This window comes from Cryptomeria japonica, chromosome 5 (assembly GCF_030272615.1).
Source record: "Cryptomeria japonica chromosome 5, Sugi_1.0, whole genome shotgun sequence".
Classification (NCBI taxonomy): Eukaryota; Viridiplantae; Streptophyta; class Pinopsida; order Cupressales; family Cupressaceae; genus Cryptomeria; species Cryptomeria japonica.
In genome coordinates this window covers 230,280,286-230,294,591 of record NC_081409.1, presented here as the reverse complement: position 1 = coordinate 230,294,591, position 14,306 = coordinate 230,280,286, and the positions used below count along the sequence as shown (strand labels likewise).

The 14,306-nt window shown below is 33.1% G+C and overlaps 1 protein-coding gene across 1 annotated transcript; it reads right to left on the bottom strand.

Annotated features, from left to right (window-relative positions):
- Positions 1–13,633: 13,633 nt before the first annotated feature.
- On the bottom strand, positions 13,634–14,065 carry LOC131033886 (zinc finger A20 and AN1 domain-containing stress-associated protein 7-like). Its single transcript, XM_057965186.1, has one exon. The coding sequence runs from the start codon at positions 14,063–14,065 to the stop codon at positions 13,634–13,636; it is 432 nt and encodes a 143-aa protein (XP_057821169.1).
- Positions 14,066–14,306: the final 241 nt, after the last annotated feature.

Genomic DNA, 14,306 nt, shown 5'->3' with positions numbered 1-14,306 from the left:
TTATGATGATGTTGAGGAGGGTGCACATGCTAATGTCATCTCTTCATATGTTGATCTTCTGTGGGCAGACGATGATCAGCCTACAGAGGTACAAATTTATTTATATAATATACAGTGCAATATTAAATTCCTTATATAAACATATATGAAACAGAGGATGGATAATACCACGTCATTGAAGAACCGACATCATGTTACCTCAATGCCTAGAAATGTTGGAGCCTCGTTTACGATATGCACTTTCATCTAGATACATTGTGTTGATATGTACATTTAAAATAAACAATAAAAAATTTAATGCAATGATGTGTATGATATGTTTTTTCAATTTTGTAGGGTGCTTCATGTAGCACTGAGGTGGGTAGTTCTTCACGTGACCCGTGGACCGCTAAGGGTCAACCTCATATACCACTAGTATTTTTTTCATCCATTAATTTGAAGTGTTTATATGCTTACTAATTTATGTACAACTTTGATTCATGTTCGTTATTTTTTGCAATTGTAGGCTTCTGGATTGTTTAATGGTGCATCACATGTATGCCTTCACCCATCAGTTACTTTCCCTGCATCACATGTATGCTTTTTTGCGATAATCCTGTAGTCTATATATATAGTTAAGTTTGATTCATGCTTTATATATGTTGTTCATTTTTATACCACTACCAGTATTGGTATGGCTATGGGATTGAGCCAGATACAACCATCGACATTGTCATTTATGGTGATGACTAGAAAAATAATTTCTAATTTGTTTATACTATGTACCTGGCTTTTATAGGGATTATCAAAATTGGTGTACAATGTTTTTTTTTGCAAGACTTGACTGCAACCACTTTTCTTGTACAGGAGGGTGGAGACACTGATACTGCACAGGAGGGTGGAGCAACTGATACTGCACAAGAGGGTGGAGACACTGATATTGAACACACACAGGATGGTGCATCTCGGGACCATGTGCAGTAGGATGATTCATCTCGGCCACCTTCACGTGGAATGAAGAGGACTACAGATGAGATGCACGTGAGTTCTTAGATTATATATTTTAGATCATGTCATGTTATTGTATTATGGACTTTTTATGATGACACTTGTTATGTTATCCTGGGACTTGTTATTATGTGATTATATATAGGACTTGTTGTTATGTGATTATATATAGGACTTTTTATTATGTCATTTCGTTGCTATTATTATATCATGTCATGTTATGTGATTTGGCACACTCTAGTGATTATATATGTGATGTTGTTTTCTTATTATGTTATTTGGACTTGTTTTAATGTCATTTCCTTATTATTATTTTTTCAAGACTTGTTATTATGTCATCAGGAATTGTTATGTGATTGTATATAGGACTTTTTATTTATGACTTGTTATGTGATCTATTTATGACTTTATATTTTAACATTGTGATTGATCATCTTATAGTGCAACAGTTTATAATTCAATTTAATAATTATCCCAATTTATAATAACATCCTATTCTTAAAATAATAATAAAATCAAGAACTTACAATTAATCTATGAAGAGATTATGATAAAATAAATATATCATAAAAAATTAAAATTCAATTGTAACACAATTATAATGTGCACAAAAAAACAGTAAGAAGAAGATAACTAATACAATGTTGTTTATGAAACCAAAATTGTATCACATGTAGACAAATACAATGTTAAAGGGACAAAGAAAAACAATTGTCATGATTAAATATAAAAGAGTTCACACAAGTAACACAAACTTACATGCATATAAATTTGATATGAAAATTATAAAAGGATTATTAATTATAAATTAATCTCATAGAGAAATCCAATAGATTGATGGAACTAAGGCTAACCAAATTATTAGGAAGGTTTGAAGAACATTATTCAATTATTTGCTAAGCTTTGTAAATTTCCTAGCCCTTGATATTTGAGTGATACAAAATTAGATGTCATAGACATTTGATTGGAAATAGACATAGATTCTTTCTTGTCAATTTCTTTTTGATATGCATAATTCTTTTGACATTTTAAAGGGTTGGAATAAGTAAAGGAAGCCCTTCTATATGGAATAATTACATTGAAAGATGGTAGGTGAACATTGTGACCACCTTTTTCATAATATAATTCATTTCTATAGCTATTAAAAAGCCATTGGGCAATGAGTGTGTAACAACCTCGAATGCAAAATGTGTAATAGAGTAAGAGCTACAAACATAGTATCCACTTTCCTCTTAAGTTGACCACCCTAGTTTACTAGTTTATTGAAGGTTTATAAGTGCAGATAGTAGTGGTATGAAAAGAACGGATATAATGGAGGATGGCTAAAGAGAGTGAGAGATAGGAGGCAATAGAATGGTAGTAAAATAAAAAATCACACTATAAATATAGATTTGTCATACAATGATATATATAGAGTTGTCATATTTTAGACATAATTCTATCTTTAAACTTACAATTAATCTACGAAGAGATTACGATAAAATAAATATATCATGAAAAACTAGAATTCAATTGTAACACAATTACAATGTGCACAAAATAACATTAAGAAGAAGATAACTAATACAATGTTGTTTATGAAACCAAACTTGTATCAAATGTAGACAAATATAATGTTAAAGGGACAAAGAAAAACAATTATCATGATTAAATATAAAAGAGTTCACACAAGTAACACAAACTTACATGCATATAAATTTGATTCAACCTAATGTACCATCTGCATCCTCTCTCTTCTACAATGTGTCTATGATTGCCTCATGCTCTTCTACTGAAAGTGTACACAATACCTTATTAGCAGGTCTACCTTTGTATCTTTCTAATTTGATGTCTGTTGCCACCACCAAATGAGAATAGTGTATAATCTTCTTTTCTGATTGGTAGTCTTCATAAGTTGGTAAGCCATTCCTTCTTGTTAAGTATTTGTGTAGCCATGTGCCAAATACCACAACAGACCCAACTGGATACTGAAAACCATCATCATCTAATTGATCACATATCAACTTTTTCTTAAAGGTTCTACATATCTAGCTAGCCAATACTCAGCCTACTCATCATTATCCTTAGGTGCAACAACAACATACACATGTCCTAGAAAACAAATTTATGTACATGTAGAAATAAAACTTGTTAGAATTTATAATTCAAATATGTAATCATAAATTATATGACAATACATAAAAATATATAATTTAAAGTTATAAACAAGAAATTGAATTAAACTACCAGGTTGTATGAGGTCTAAAACACGATCATAATCTTCTAATGCAAATGCATGATCTGGGTCTTCATTTCTTCTAACATCTTCATATTGTGTCTCACTAGGTGTTAAGGATTTGTGTTGCCATTCTTCAACCCATTCCGTATTCTCTCATTCTTCCCATTCACCTGCAACACAAAATTGACAAAAACATGCAAGCTCTCTAGTCCATATAGTCCAAGCGTCAGAATTAGAACTCTTAAATGAATGCCATCTAGCTGACCCATTGATTGTATCACAATCATATCTTGGAAGGATATTCTCCTCTTTAACTATTCAGAAGAAACATCTAATTGTAGAGTTCTGACTTGATCCTGTAGATAAATTTGCACTACACCAATCCACAATTGCACTTGCATTTTTAAATTTATCCTTTTCCTCAAATTTGAGTTGCTCTCTGCAAAGGGCTCTCTTAACACATGCACAGGCACCGTCATGTTTTCCTTTCTCATGTCCAGGCTCAAAAAAACTCCACATGTGTTTGATATTAGTTTTCTTATGAATCTTACTCAACCAATAAAACATTCTAGCATTCTTGAATTGCCCTGTGCAATTATCAGACAATATTAGATGTTGTGTCATCTGAATTTCTCTCTCCCTCAAATTCTAGAAAAAGGTCTTGAAGCAATAATGGAAAAACTCAGATGAGTGTAATTTATTATCACTCATATAGAAATGGTACTCTCTCAAAATTTTGTGATCCTCTTCTGTACTATCTGGTGCATGCCTATAGACAATATGGACAAAAATTGATACTTGCATTGGATTGTAATATTGTGATTGGACCTCATCTTGTGGTGCAAGCATGTAGTTCTCTGCAAAGTCAACAAACGAAAGTATACTACCAACAGGAAATGTATCCTTACATATTCAAAACTGACCATCGATCCATCTAGCATTTTGAGTGTGTTTAACATATTTAGGTACGATATTACTCTTAAATTCATTCATAAATGCATGAACACTAACTTTTTCAGTGATTAGATCGCATCGTTTTCCATCCTTTCCATCCTTCAATGGATACTCAACAGTTTTAAATCTTTTAATATCAACTAATTGTTGTCCAAAATCATTTGAAAGATTTTCATCCAAACATTCATCAAACAATGCAAGATTGACATATATATCACATACACCAGAAACACATGCATTGAAAAGAAAATTTTGCTCATTTAGTGGGTTGCAAAACAAACTTGATTTAAACTCCTTTATAGTTTCAGGTGATATATTTATACCATGTTCTTGGAACATTCCATTACTATGCATGGTAACACATATATATCGAAATACATCATAATGGTAGCGAAATTGAACATGAGTTTTGCAACAACATGTGACTCTTTCCTTGTTAATTTGAACATACCAAGGTTTACACTTTTCAAAAGACCTTTGACAACTGCTAATAGTCAACACCTTATCATCCTAAAAAAAATTGTACAATTCAATTTGAGTCATGTCCAATAGGTGTTTTGGATGTGGATCATGAATTTTTGACCCAACTCTTAATTTAAGAACATCTCTAACATTAGGTGATACTCTCGTATTATCGTGCCAAAATTTTTTGATCAAATTTTTTATTTCACCAGTAAGTTTCATATCAAACCTTGGTAGTCTACCACTAAAAGTCCACAATTTGTTTGTTGGATCACTTTCAAAATTAACTCTTCTTTTTATAGCTCTTGACAATGTTTTGCGATGAATATTAAGGTATCCACTTATGTTACTCATCATTCTTTTATTAGAAGTTGTTTGGCTTACTAAAGCTATTGTTATTGCCCGTTGTGCTGTATTTTTATCTTTAGAACGACTTTTCTTTCCAATTGTATTGAAGGCACTAGCAACAGTCGATACAACTTGTTTTAAAGACTCATCCTTCTTCTTGGGTTTGACATAAAAGCCTAACTTCTAATCACTTTTCGCATTTTAGTCATTTTAATTAGTTGTACCATTAATTGACATTGAAACCCAAATTTCTTATTATAAAAAAAATGTCTAAACAATCTATTTGCATGTGTCCTAACTTGTCTCCATGAAACTAAGCTAGGAAGGTTGTCTAATACATCACTTTTAATTTCAAAATTTGCATTCGTTTGATTATCATTCAAACATGTTTCATTTTCAATTGGTGTTTCCATGTCAACATACACATTATCGATTTTAGTTGCAGGTGGGTTTTCAATTTCATTTGGAGTTTCAAATTCGGTTTCAATTTCAGTTTCAAGTTGACATCTAGTTTCATTTGGGGTTTCAATTTGGATTTCAGTTTCGGTTTCAACTTGAGTTCTAATTTCATTTGGGGTTTGATTTTCAATTGGAATTTCATTTAATAAGTAACCTGCTTCTACTAAATCACCAATTTCTTCATGAGAAAAAATATAGGGCTGTGAAGACATACATGTATCCAATAATGGATTAGAAGATGCACCTGAATTAAATGGTTCTATTGTGTTTCATTCATCAGCATTTATGGTCTCATTGGTGTTCTCCTCTTCTGAAATGATTGTGGAACTTGAAGCTCCTTGTCTCATTCTTGATCTTCTCTCTCGTTCATGCATTGCCTCCTTCTCCCTATTTGCTACAATCTCCTCAGTTGTCAGAACCTTCCTTTTCCTCTTCCTGCATTGATTTGATCCCATGGCTACACCAAATTTTGAATTCGAATCGATCTCCTTACCAAATCGACAATAAGACAAACAAAGAGAATGATTAATCAAAACATTCTCTTTGCAGATTGTACATGTCAGGTAGTTATTGAAAAATCATTCAATCATTGGGATTTGTTCTTGTGGGCCAGATTCTGGCCTAAAGAATCTTTTCAGAGTCGGGCATCCGTTAATGAAACGGGTGCCCGTTTTTAAAAAAGGGCGCCCGTTTTTTGAATTTAAAAAACGGGCACCCGTTTGTTAAAATTAGGGGTGGGAAACAACCCTTAGAATTGTTTTTTGCTTTGAGATAGGCTTGGTCCCACCAAGCCTATGCTTGGACCTCCAAAAAAATGACTAAGGTAAAATGACACCAAATTTCTATCTTGGCCTAATTTTTTGAGGGCCTTTCTGATTGAAATTTTTGACAAAATGAAAAACCAATTAGAGTTTTAAACGTCCTAATTTCAGAAATGTAAATTTCATAGTGATAAGATTATTTTTACTATTTTTGTATTATTTATTAATCAAAAGAGGAACCTAAACCTAAAATACCAAGGATCACTAAAAATTTAATAACTTTTTTGTTTTTAGGATTTTAGAAAAATAAATTATATGAAATCAATCTACATACAATTCTTTTGAATATTAAAAAAAAAATTGAAAAATATGAAATTTTCATCAAATTATGGTGGTCGTACACCCGATGTTTTGAAAATATACTTTATTGTCAGTTAAAAATTAATAAAAACTTATATATTCAATAAAAAAAAAAATTTAAAAATTCTCATCAATATTTGGTGTCTTAGGTATCATTTCCCAGAAGGATTTGAAAAAATTCATTTATTTGCATCAAAAAAGGGTGGTCGTACACATGTGTGGTATGGTCCTAAAACAGGCATTTTGAAAAACTGGTTTTTAAACATGCCTACTAAAAATGAATTTCTAGCATGTGGTGAAATATTTTGTATTGAAATATTTTGTAGTGGTTAGAATTTGATTGTCACCTGTACTTGATGGAGGGTGGATCATTTCAATGAAATCCAAACCTCATCCAACGAAGGGCTCATATGTAACTATTGGCTTAAGGGACATGGCTAAATTTTTCCTCTTTCCTATAAATTGGCACTTTTGGCATTTTTGAACCCATCAATGGAACTTTGCAAACATAGTTGGCCATAAATAACCGTCTCTCATGATCATCAAGATTGTTGTTTTGGTAAAGTGTCCTCTAAAAGTACCATCGCGGATTTTTGTGAAGATCTTCCTTGCTTGAGCTAAATCAACACATCGGAGGAGAACTGCATCGAGGGTTCTCCTAAATAGGACCCCTTCGATTAGGATATTTTTGGTCCCTTGGAGTCTAAAAAAAAAATTCTTTTAAAAGAAGGAATTTGTGAAGGGTATCTACCATATGTAATGAAATCAATACAATCTATGAGCCAATCGTATTGGTAGGACATCTAGTTCACTAGCACTGATTCCCCAAATTCCCTATTAGATTCTTCAAGCTCACTCTCAATGGCCAAGTATTCTTAAAGTCCTCAACCACATATGAAATTAGTTGGGCGAACCTCAATTTCATCTTCGAGGATTTTGCTAATCCAATTTTCTCTTTTTTCTGTGATCTCACCAACTTAAGTCCCTTAAGTCCCTTGAGGATGTTGGCATTATAACAGACAAGGAGAGATTGTTGGCATTTCAATAAGGATATTGAGAAGGTTGTTGATGATTATGGATATAAATGATTAAGGATGTTTACTGTCTTAATATTATTATTTTTTCATTGATGTCAAGAAATTGATTTTCTAATTCAGTATGATGTTGCCATATCTTGAGAAGTATAATTTGACGAGTATAAAGATGTCAGTAAAAGACACAGAAAGAATATGATGAATAAGGGGAGGAATAAGTTATTCAATGGGCAATTATTACCGAGTTAGACAATGATGAGATCATGATGTTTAGATTGTTTTGATATCATACATATGTTATTGATTGTAAGGTTAATAATATACTATGTTACCGAGCAAAGAACCTAGTCGGTAAACCCCAAGGTTATCGCTATCGGTTAATGAAGGCAGTATGTCTACCGAGTGAAGTTTAGTATTTACTAAGTTGCAACCGAGTAGTAACAGAATGCATTGAATGAATAAAAGCATTATTTAATGAAGGAATCTGATGAGCTGGCTATGATTAAATGATTGGTATGTCATGCATGAAGTTTGTTAAAGAATCTATGGCAAAGGAAAATCGGTAGGAAGATCTACAGCTCAGATTGAACAGCAATACCCTAGCACAAGTTCCAAGAAATGTATGCAAGTTCCAAGGTGGGGTAAAACATTTTCAGATCGAAGGATACATTGAACCTGGTCAAGTTTGAAGATCTGATGGCTATGATTGATCATGGGAAATGTGATCAAGGAGATTAAGCGGTTGGTGAATTGTTTATAAATAAGGAACTGTTGATAAACAATGTATGCGAGCAAGTGTATGCACAGGGATGCTACATAGTGATTACTGAGCACAGAAGCTTGAAGACCTATTTGAATAACAGAGTATAGAGCCCAGCAGATGGACAAGATTAGTCCTATTGTATTGAGCAAATAAGAATCTGCTTTAGCATTTTAGATGAAGTTGCAGATAGATTTTTATTACTGTTATTTTGTAAAGTGACAGAAAATTTCTTAACCAAGTGGACTTAACAGTCTTATTTATAAAACCCTCTAGCAAGGTGACATTTTGATTGAGTGTTTGAAATCCTTTAACAAGGTCACTTCTAACAAGGTGAAGATCCTAACAGATCTGAGGGAAATCCCTTAACCGGGTCACATCTAGCAATGTGTTTGTAATCTTTAACAGGATTTTTTTTTAACCGAGCATACTCTAGAAGAGTATATTTCTTAGTGGGTCCGAAATCCCATAGTGGTTTTTCCCTATTTGGGTTTCCACGTTAAATCTGGTGTTATGAGTGTCATGATGTTTATATGCTTTTGAGTTTGCATGTTTAGCAGTTTTGGTTATATTGCTGAAGTATATGTTACCAAGGTTGAATCTGTTGTTTTTATGGAAGATTAAGTTTGTACAATTCACCCCCCCCCCCCCTCTCATCTTATTAGTTTGGCATCTGTACTTAACATTAAGTATCAGAACTATCAGAGGAGGCAGTACAAACCTATGCAGAGAAGAACTACAAGAAGAAGCGAGAAGAAAAGATCATGAAGGATATTGATACAGGGAGAATTTCCCTATCCCTGAATAAAGATCTGTTAAGAAAATCTATTGAAACAAGAGGGAAAATTCTTGAATTTACATCCAATGTTTCATTCTTTTATACTGATAACAATCAAAGGCAAACAGAGACTCAGCACGAATTGGAAAATATATGTAGTGCTTACATACCTTTACAGGATTTTGCCTTAATTTTTTGGTAGAATGGTTGATAATTTTCAAAACCAGTTAGGTGTCTATGATTGTGAATAGGCAAAAAGACTTCGATCCCTGAAGGAGTTGAGGAATTTACTCAGACCAAAACTGGACATGTTACAAAGAGCATGCAAGAATGTAGAAGCAATTTTGGCCACTCCAAAGACGTGTACACTTGATGCAATGGAAGAATTTTGTACATAGGTCATGACTATAATAGAGATCAGTGAAACCTTGTTGGAGACATGGGAAAATGATTTTTCTCAATTGAAGCGTACTTTTAGTGACATTTTTCTGAGAATTGCAATGAATACTCCTTGATTTTGATTTTCAAGTTTTTGTATATGTAAACATTTGATGCAAATTTTGTTATATATGTATATATTTTCCTTTTCAATTTGGCATTGTTGTCAAAGGGGGATTAGTAATATGTATGTGCGTTGTGAAAATTTTGTACATATTAAGGGGGAGTATGTATTGTGATATGTGTGGTATATTTTTTTTGTAAGCACACTTAGCTGTACAGTTTTAAAATTTTATGTGTTGCCATCAATGCCAAAGGGGGCAATTGTTGGCTTGATGATGATTGTAATAGATGACTTCATGTGTTTCATTGATGGAACATGTATACACACACATATGTTCACATTTTCTATTGGTGTTACTTCAAAGATACTTGTATTATATCACAACCAGTATATGCAAAAAATAACTTGACATCAACCTGAAGATCCAGCGGAGATCATCAAAGAGGCGATGGAGGACGATCAGTTTACTTGTTGAATTGGTTAACTCTAACTAGTATCATTCATTGATTGTGTGATGAGTTATCACCGGCTGTGATGAGTTACCCTTAATCGACATTTTGGAGGTAAATTTTGATGAGTTGTGTTTTGATTGTCCAGATACACTGCACCTTGGAAATTGTGATACAATTTCTAAGCCGACATGAAATCAAGTGTCTATATAATGACATTATGTTTCAAGAACAAATATGTATGAAGAGAGCAATATGATGCAAATTAGATGTTGAAAGTATTGTTGAATATGTTGGTGACGCGATTGTGAACAAGCAGAAGAGGATCTATTCAATCAAGTTGTGCTACTATTAGATCACACACCTGTTGTTTCTAATCACTACAACAATCAAATACCCTAACCGGGTAAAGCTCTAACAATATTCATTGTACAAATCTTCTAACCACGTGATCCATTAGTTTGGATTCAGAAATCCACTACTGAGGTTACTCCTAACAGGGTATTACCTTTAATAGGGTATAGCTCTTAACAGAGCTTTGGGATCTTTGACAGGATTTGCTCCTAGATGAGCACTTTTGTAGACCTTAACCGGTTAGGAACCTATTACTGCATATAGTTAACTTGTGAGTCTCATCTCACCATGGTTTTTCCCATTTGGGTTTTCCACTTACAATCACTTATGTTATGGTGGATTTTTTACTGATTGTGGATACTTTAATATCATTTTAGATTGCATGCATGGTGTTGAGTAAACTTGTTAAGCATATCTACCAGCCAGTGTTTAAAGTAGTATTGTTTTTGGTGTCACTGATTCAACCCACCCCCCCCCCTCTAGGTGCTCTATAAGTCTATCACATTAGATAACATCTCCCTCTCTATCTTGATGGCTCTTAGGAAACCATGTGCCATAGTGAGGGTGTTTTTCTATTCATTGAACACAATGTTCATCTGAGCGGTGGTTGAACTGGCAACATACTTATCTCTCCTCTTCTAGATCTTCTTGGCTCTGTATTCTTTGGACACACTGAATTATTTCTCTAACTCCATCAGAGAACCAATGAATTATCCTACAAAGAGCACACCTTGGGGAAGACCAAAAGCTATTTAGACAATAGGAACTATCATTTGCATTCTTAGGGACTTCAAAAAACTTAACTCTCTAGGGGAGAATAGGGGAATGCCCTTCAAAAACATAGTGGAATTTGGAGACACTGAAGCAATTTGTGCAAAGAGAGAAAAACCTAACGGAAATATAGGAGAAGAAACAAGGGATTAGGCTAGCGTATTCATCATTATGGTTTCCCAACTTTGAGTTTTTTGTCTCTTCTGACCTCCAGAACAGCATATTCGCCCTCGTTTGCAACAAGATTTCTCTTTTCATTTATGCATACTCATAATCAAACAAGTTCTCAAGGATTATTAAGCCTTTCAAGAGCTTATTTCACTTCAACTCAATCACTCGATCTCCATAAGCTTCCTAAATCCTTGGTTGCAATACATTTGTGAATTTTTTGGATTCTTGTAAAAACAAGGCCACCTAGGCATCGCTTTCAAAAACTTGTCATTTTTGTTCATCGTTGGCCTTACTACCATTTACATAGTATTCTCATTGTTTGGAAAATCCGTCATTGGGCTAAAATATGATCTGATCATTTCTAAGCGATTGGTTGTCATATTATGTTTGTGGGGAATGGCTTAGATATTGAACACCTCAATGCTCTCGATCAGATTTGAAATCCGATGTCAATAAGTCCTCATTTGTACATTCTTTGCGACAAAAGTACCACACACTCACTTGACCACCAATTCAAAATCTACAAGAGTATCAATTGTTGATGTAGACACCTAAAATTGTCATGTTTAATTAAAAAAATATTTTATTTATTTAGTTATTTTATTCTAAGTCTTCTACTAATTAAATAAATCTTTATTTATTTGATTAATTCATTAATCCTCTTCTAAGAATTTCCTCATTTAAATAAATAAATTTTATTTATTTAAATTATCCTTTTCCTAAATTAAATAAATAATTTATTTATTTAATTCATCCCACTTCCTCTATTAATTAAAAAATATATATTTATTTAATTAATTCAATAGCCTTTTCTAACCATGACACATGTCATTCATCTCTTACTTCTTCGCTTACCTACCCCCTTTATCATTCAATTATTTCCTCTACCTACCCTTTAGTCCTAGCCGACCATTTATCTTTACACCTCTTAATCGTATCCCTCCATTTCTTACAGTGTTCTCTATATAAGAGGATGTTATCTTCCTTTTCAACCCTAATTGACACAATCTAATCAATCATATGCAATCAATCTTTCTTGTGATCAAGCTATCAACCACATTTTCATTCTTTGTTGAGCTCTTATGCTTGCTTTATTTTATGTATTTGCATGATCTTAGGTATTTCTATTAGTATTGGTGAATTGTAGGACCTAGATTGTTTGCGGTTGAATATTTATGGTTTTACAATAGTTTATCATCATCACTTTTCACCGTATACAGTTTAATACTTAATCACTCAGTCACACTGAGGCATTTGATCAAACCTTCATATTAGACCTCATTATTAGTACAAGGAAACTAGAAGCGGAAAGATTTCAACATTTCTTTACCTTCAACGGATACTAGGCGTATTCTCACTACCGATCTGATATTGCATTGTGCACTATCAAAGAACATGGTCCATAATTCATTTTCAAGGCAGCATTCTCCCTTAGGGGTGACTTTTTCCCCATACCGAATAATCTTGGGGACAGACTAATCTTTATTAAAGATAAAATATATTCCAAGACTCGTGGCATGGTAATTACAAAAGTGGTCATTCTCGATGAACTCATTTAGAAGGATCTCCTCCTTTTCATTTTTTTTATCGATAACCTCTTCCTCTTTTGGAATTTATGCATAATAGATCTCATCTTTCGTAATAGAAATATGAGGTCTCGAATCTCATCACAGCATCCTCTGCTATATGCTCAGAATGTAGGGGTTACAACAATACTTTCATCTTTGAGCCATACTTAGTTCAAAGAATCAGGTGAGATCTATATTTGATGATACATTTTCTAGTGTGATTGTTATATTGGATTAACCAATCTTCTAACAAATTGTAAAACTTTCTCAAAGCTTTCTTGAGGGTATTTTCCACTTTAATACAAAGCATATACATTTACTCATTCATGAAATATTTAAATATACTTGGTCTTCAATATTTATGACATATACAAGTAATTCTATCACCCCAAGGATCAATACATTGCTTTGATTGCAAGTTCATCTACCACACTAAATCAATCCAAAACCTTAATTCTTTTACATTAGTTTGATTCTAGTTGTCTTACTAACTATGCATAAAGAAGAGACACCCTCTCCAATTAATCAATCCTTGATTGCTTACAATCTAATTGTAAATTTTACTACATTAACTTAAACTTTTAAATTACATTTCTTTCAATTATAACAACCTATACTATTTCATTCAATTCAATTTATATTAGACAAAAAGCACACGTATAGATTGTAACGGTCTATTCTAACATCAAGAATTAAATTACAGTTTGTCAATCTTGGAACCCTTGATTAGGGGATTATTTTTTGCAAGACTCTGACGCCCAAATGTCTTGTGATCAAAAGAACAATTATGTTCCTCTGGATATCTGTGCTTGCTACAAAATACATGATCACATCTACACTTAAAACTCACACCCATTCTGCAACGCTTATTGCAGTTGAAACATCTGCACTCTGTTACCTCTTTCTCCATTTTTCCTTCTTCTTTCTCTATATATCCTCCTTTCTCACTTTCTTCTGCTTTTTTACCTGCTGCTTCGCTCTCTTCTTTCCCCTTCGCTTTCTTTGCCACCTTTTCAGCTAACGATTGTTTCTCCATATATTTTTTGTAACAGATTGAACACATATTCATATTCTCAGCAGTACCGAAAAACCCACATTTCTTAATGCAAAGGTTATTCTCTTCTGACATCTTCAAGTCTATGCCAATGCAATGCAATGCAATTTGAATGAAATAGTTAAAGTTGATTTCTTTATTCAATTGGGGTTTCTATTCTTATATCTTTTGAACGCCTTGCAATGGAGCACCAACCAACAAACACGTCGTTTATCTTTACTCTCCTTCCTATCAAGCGAAAATTAATGGCTCGTATTTCTTTTTAATCATTTAAATTGCCCGAACAAATTCATCATGAAGCGGTAATCATAATACT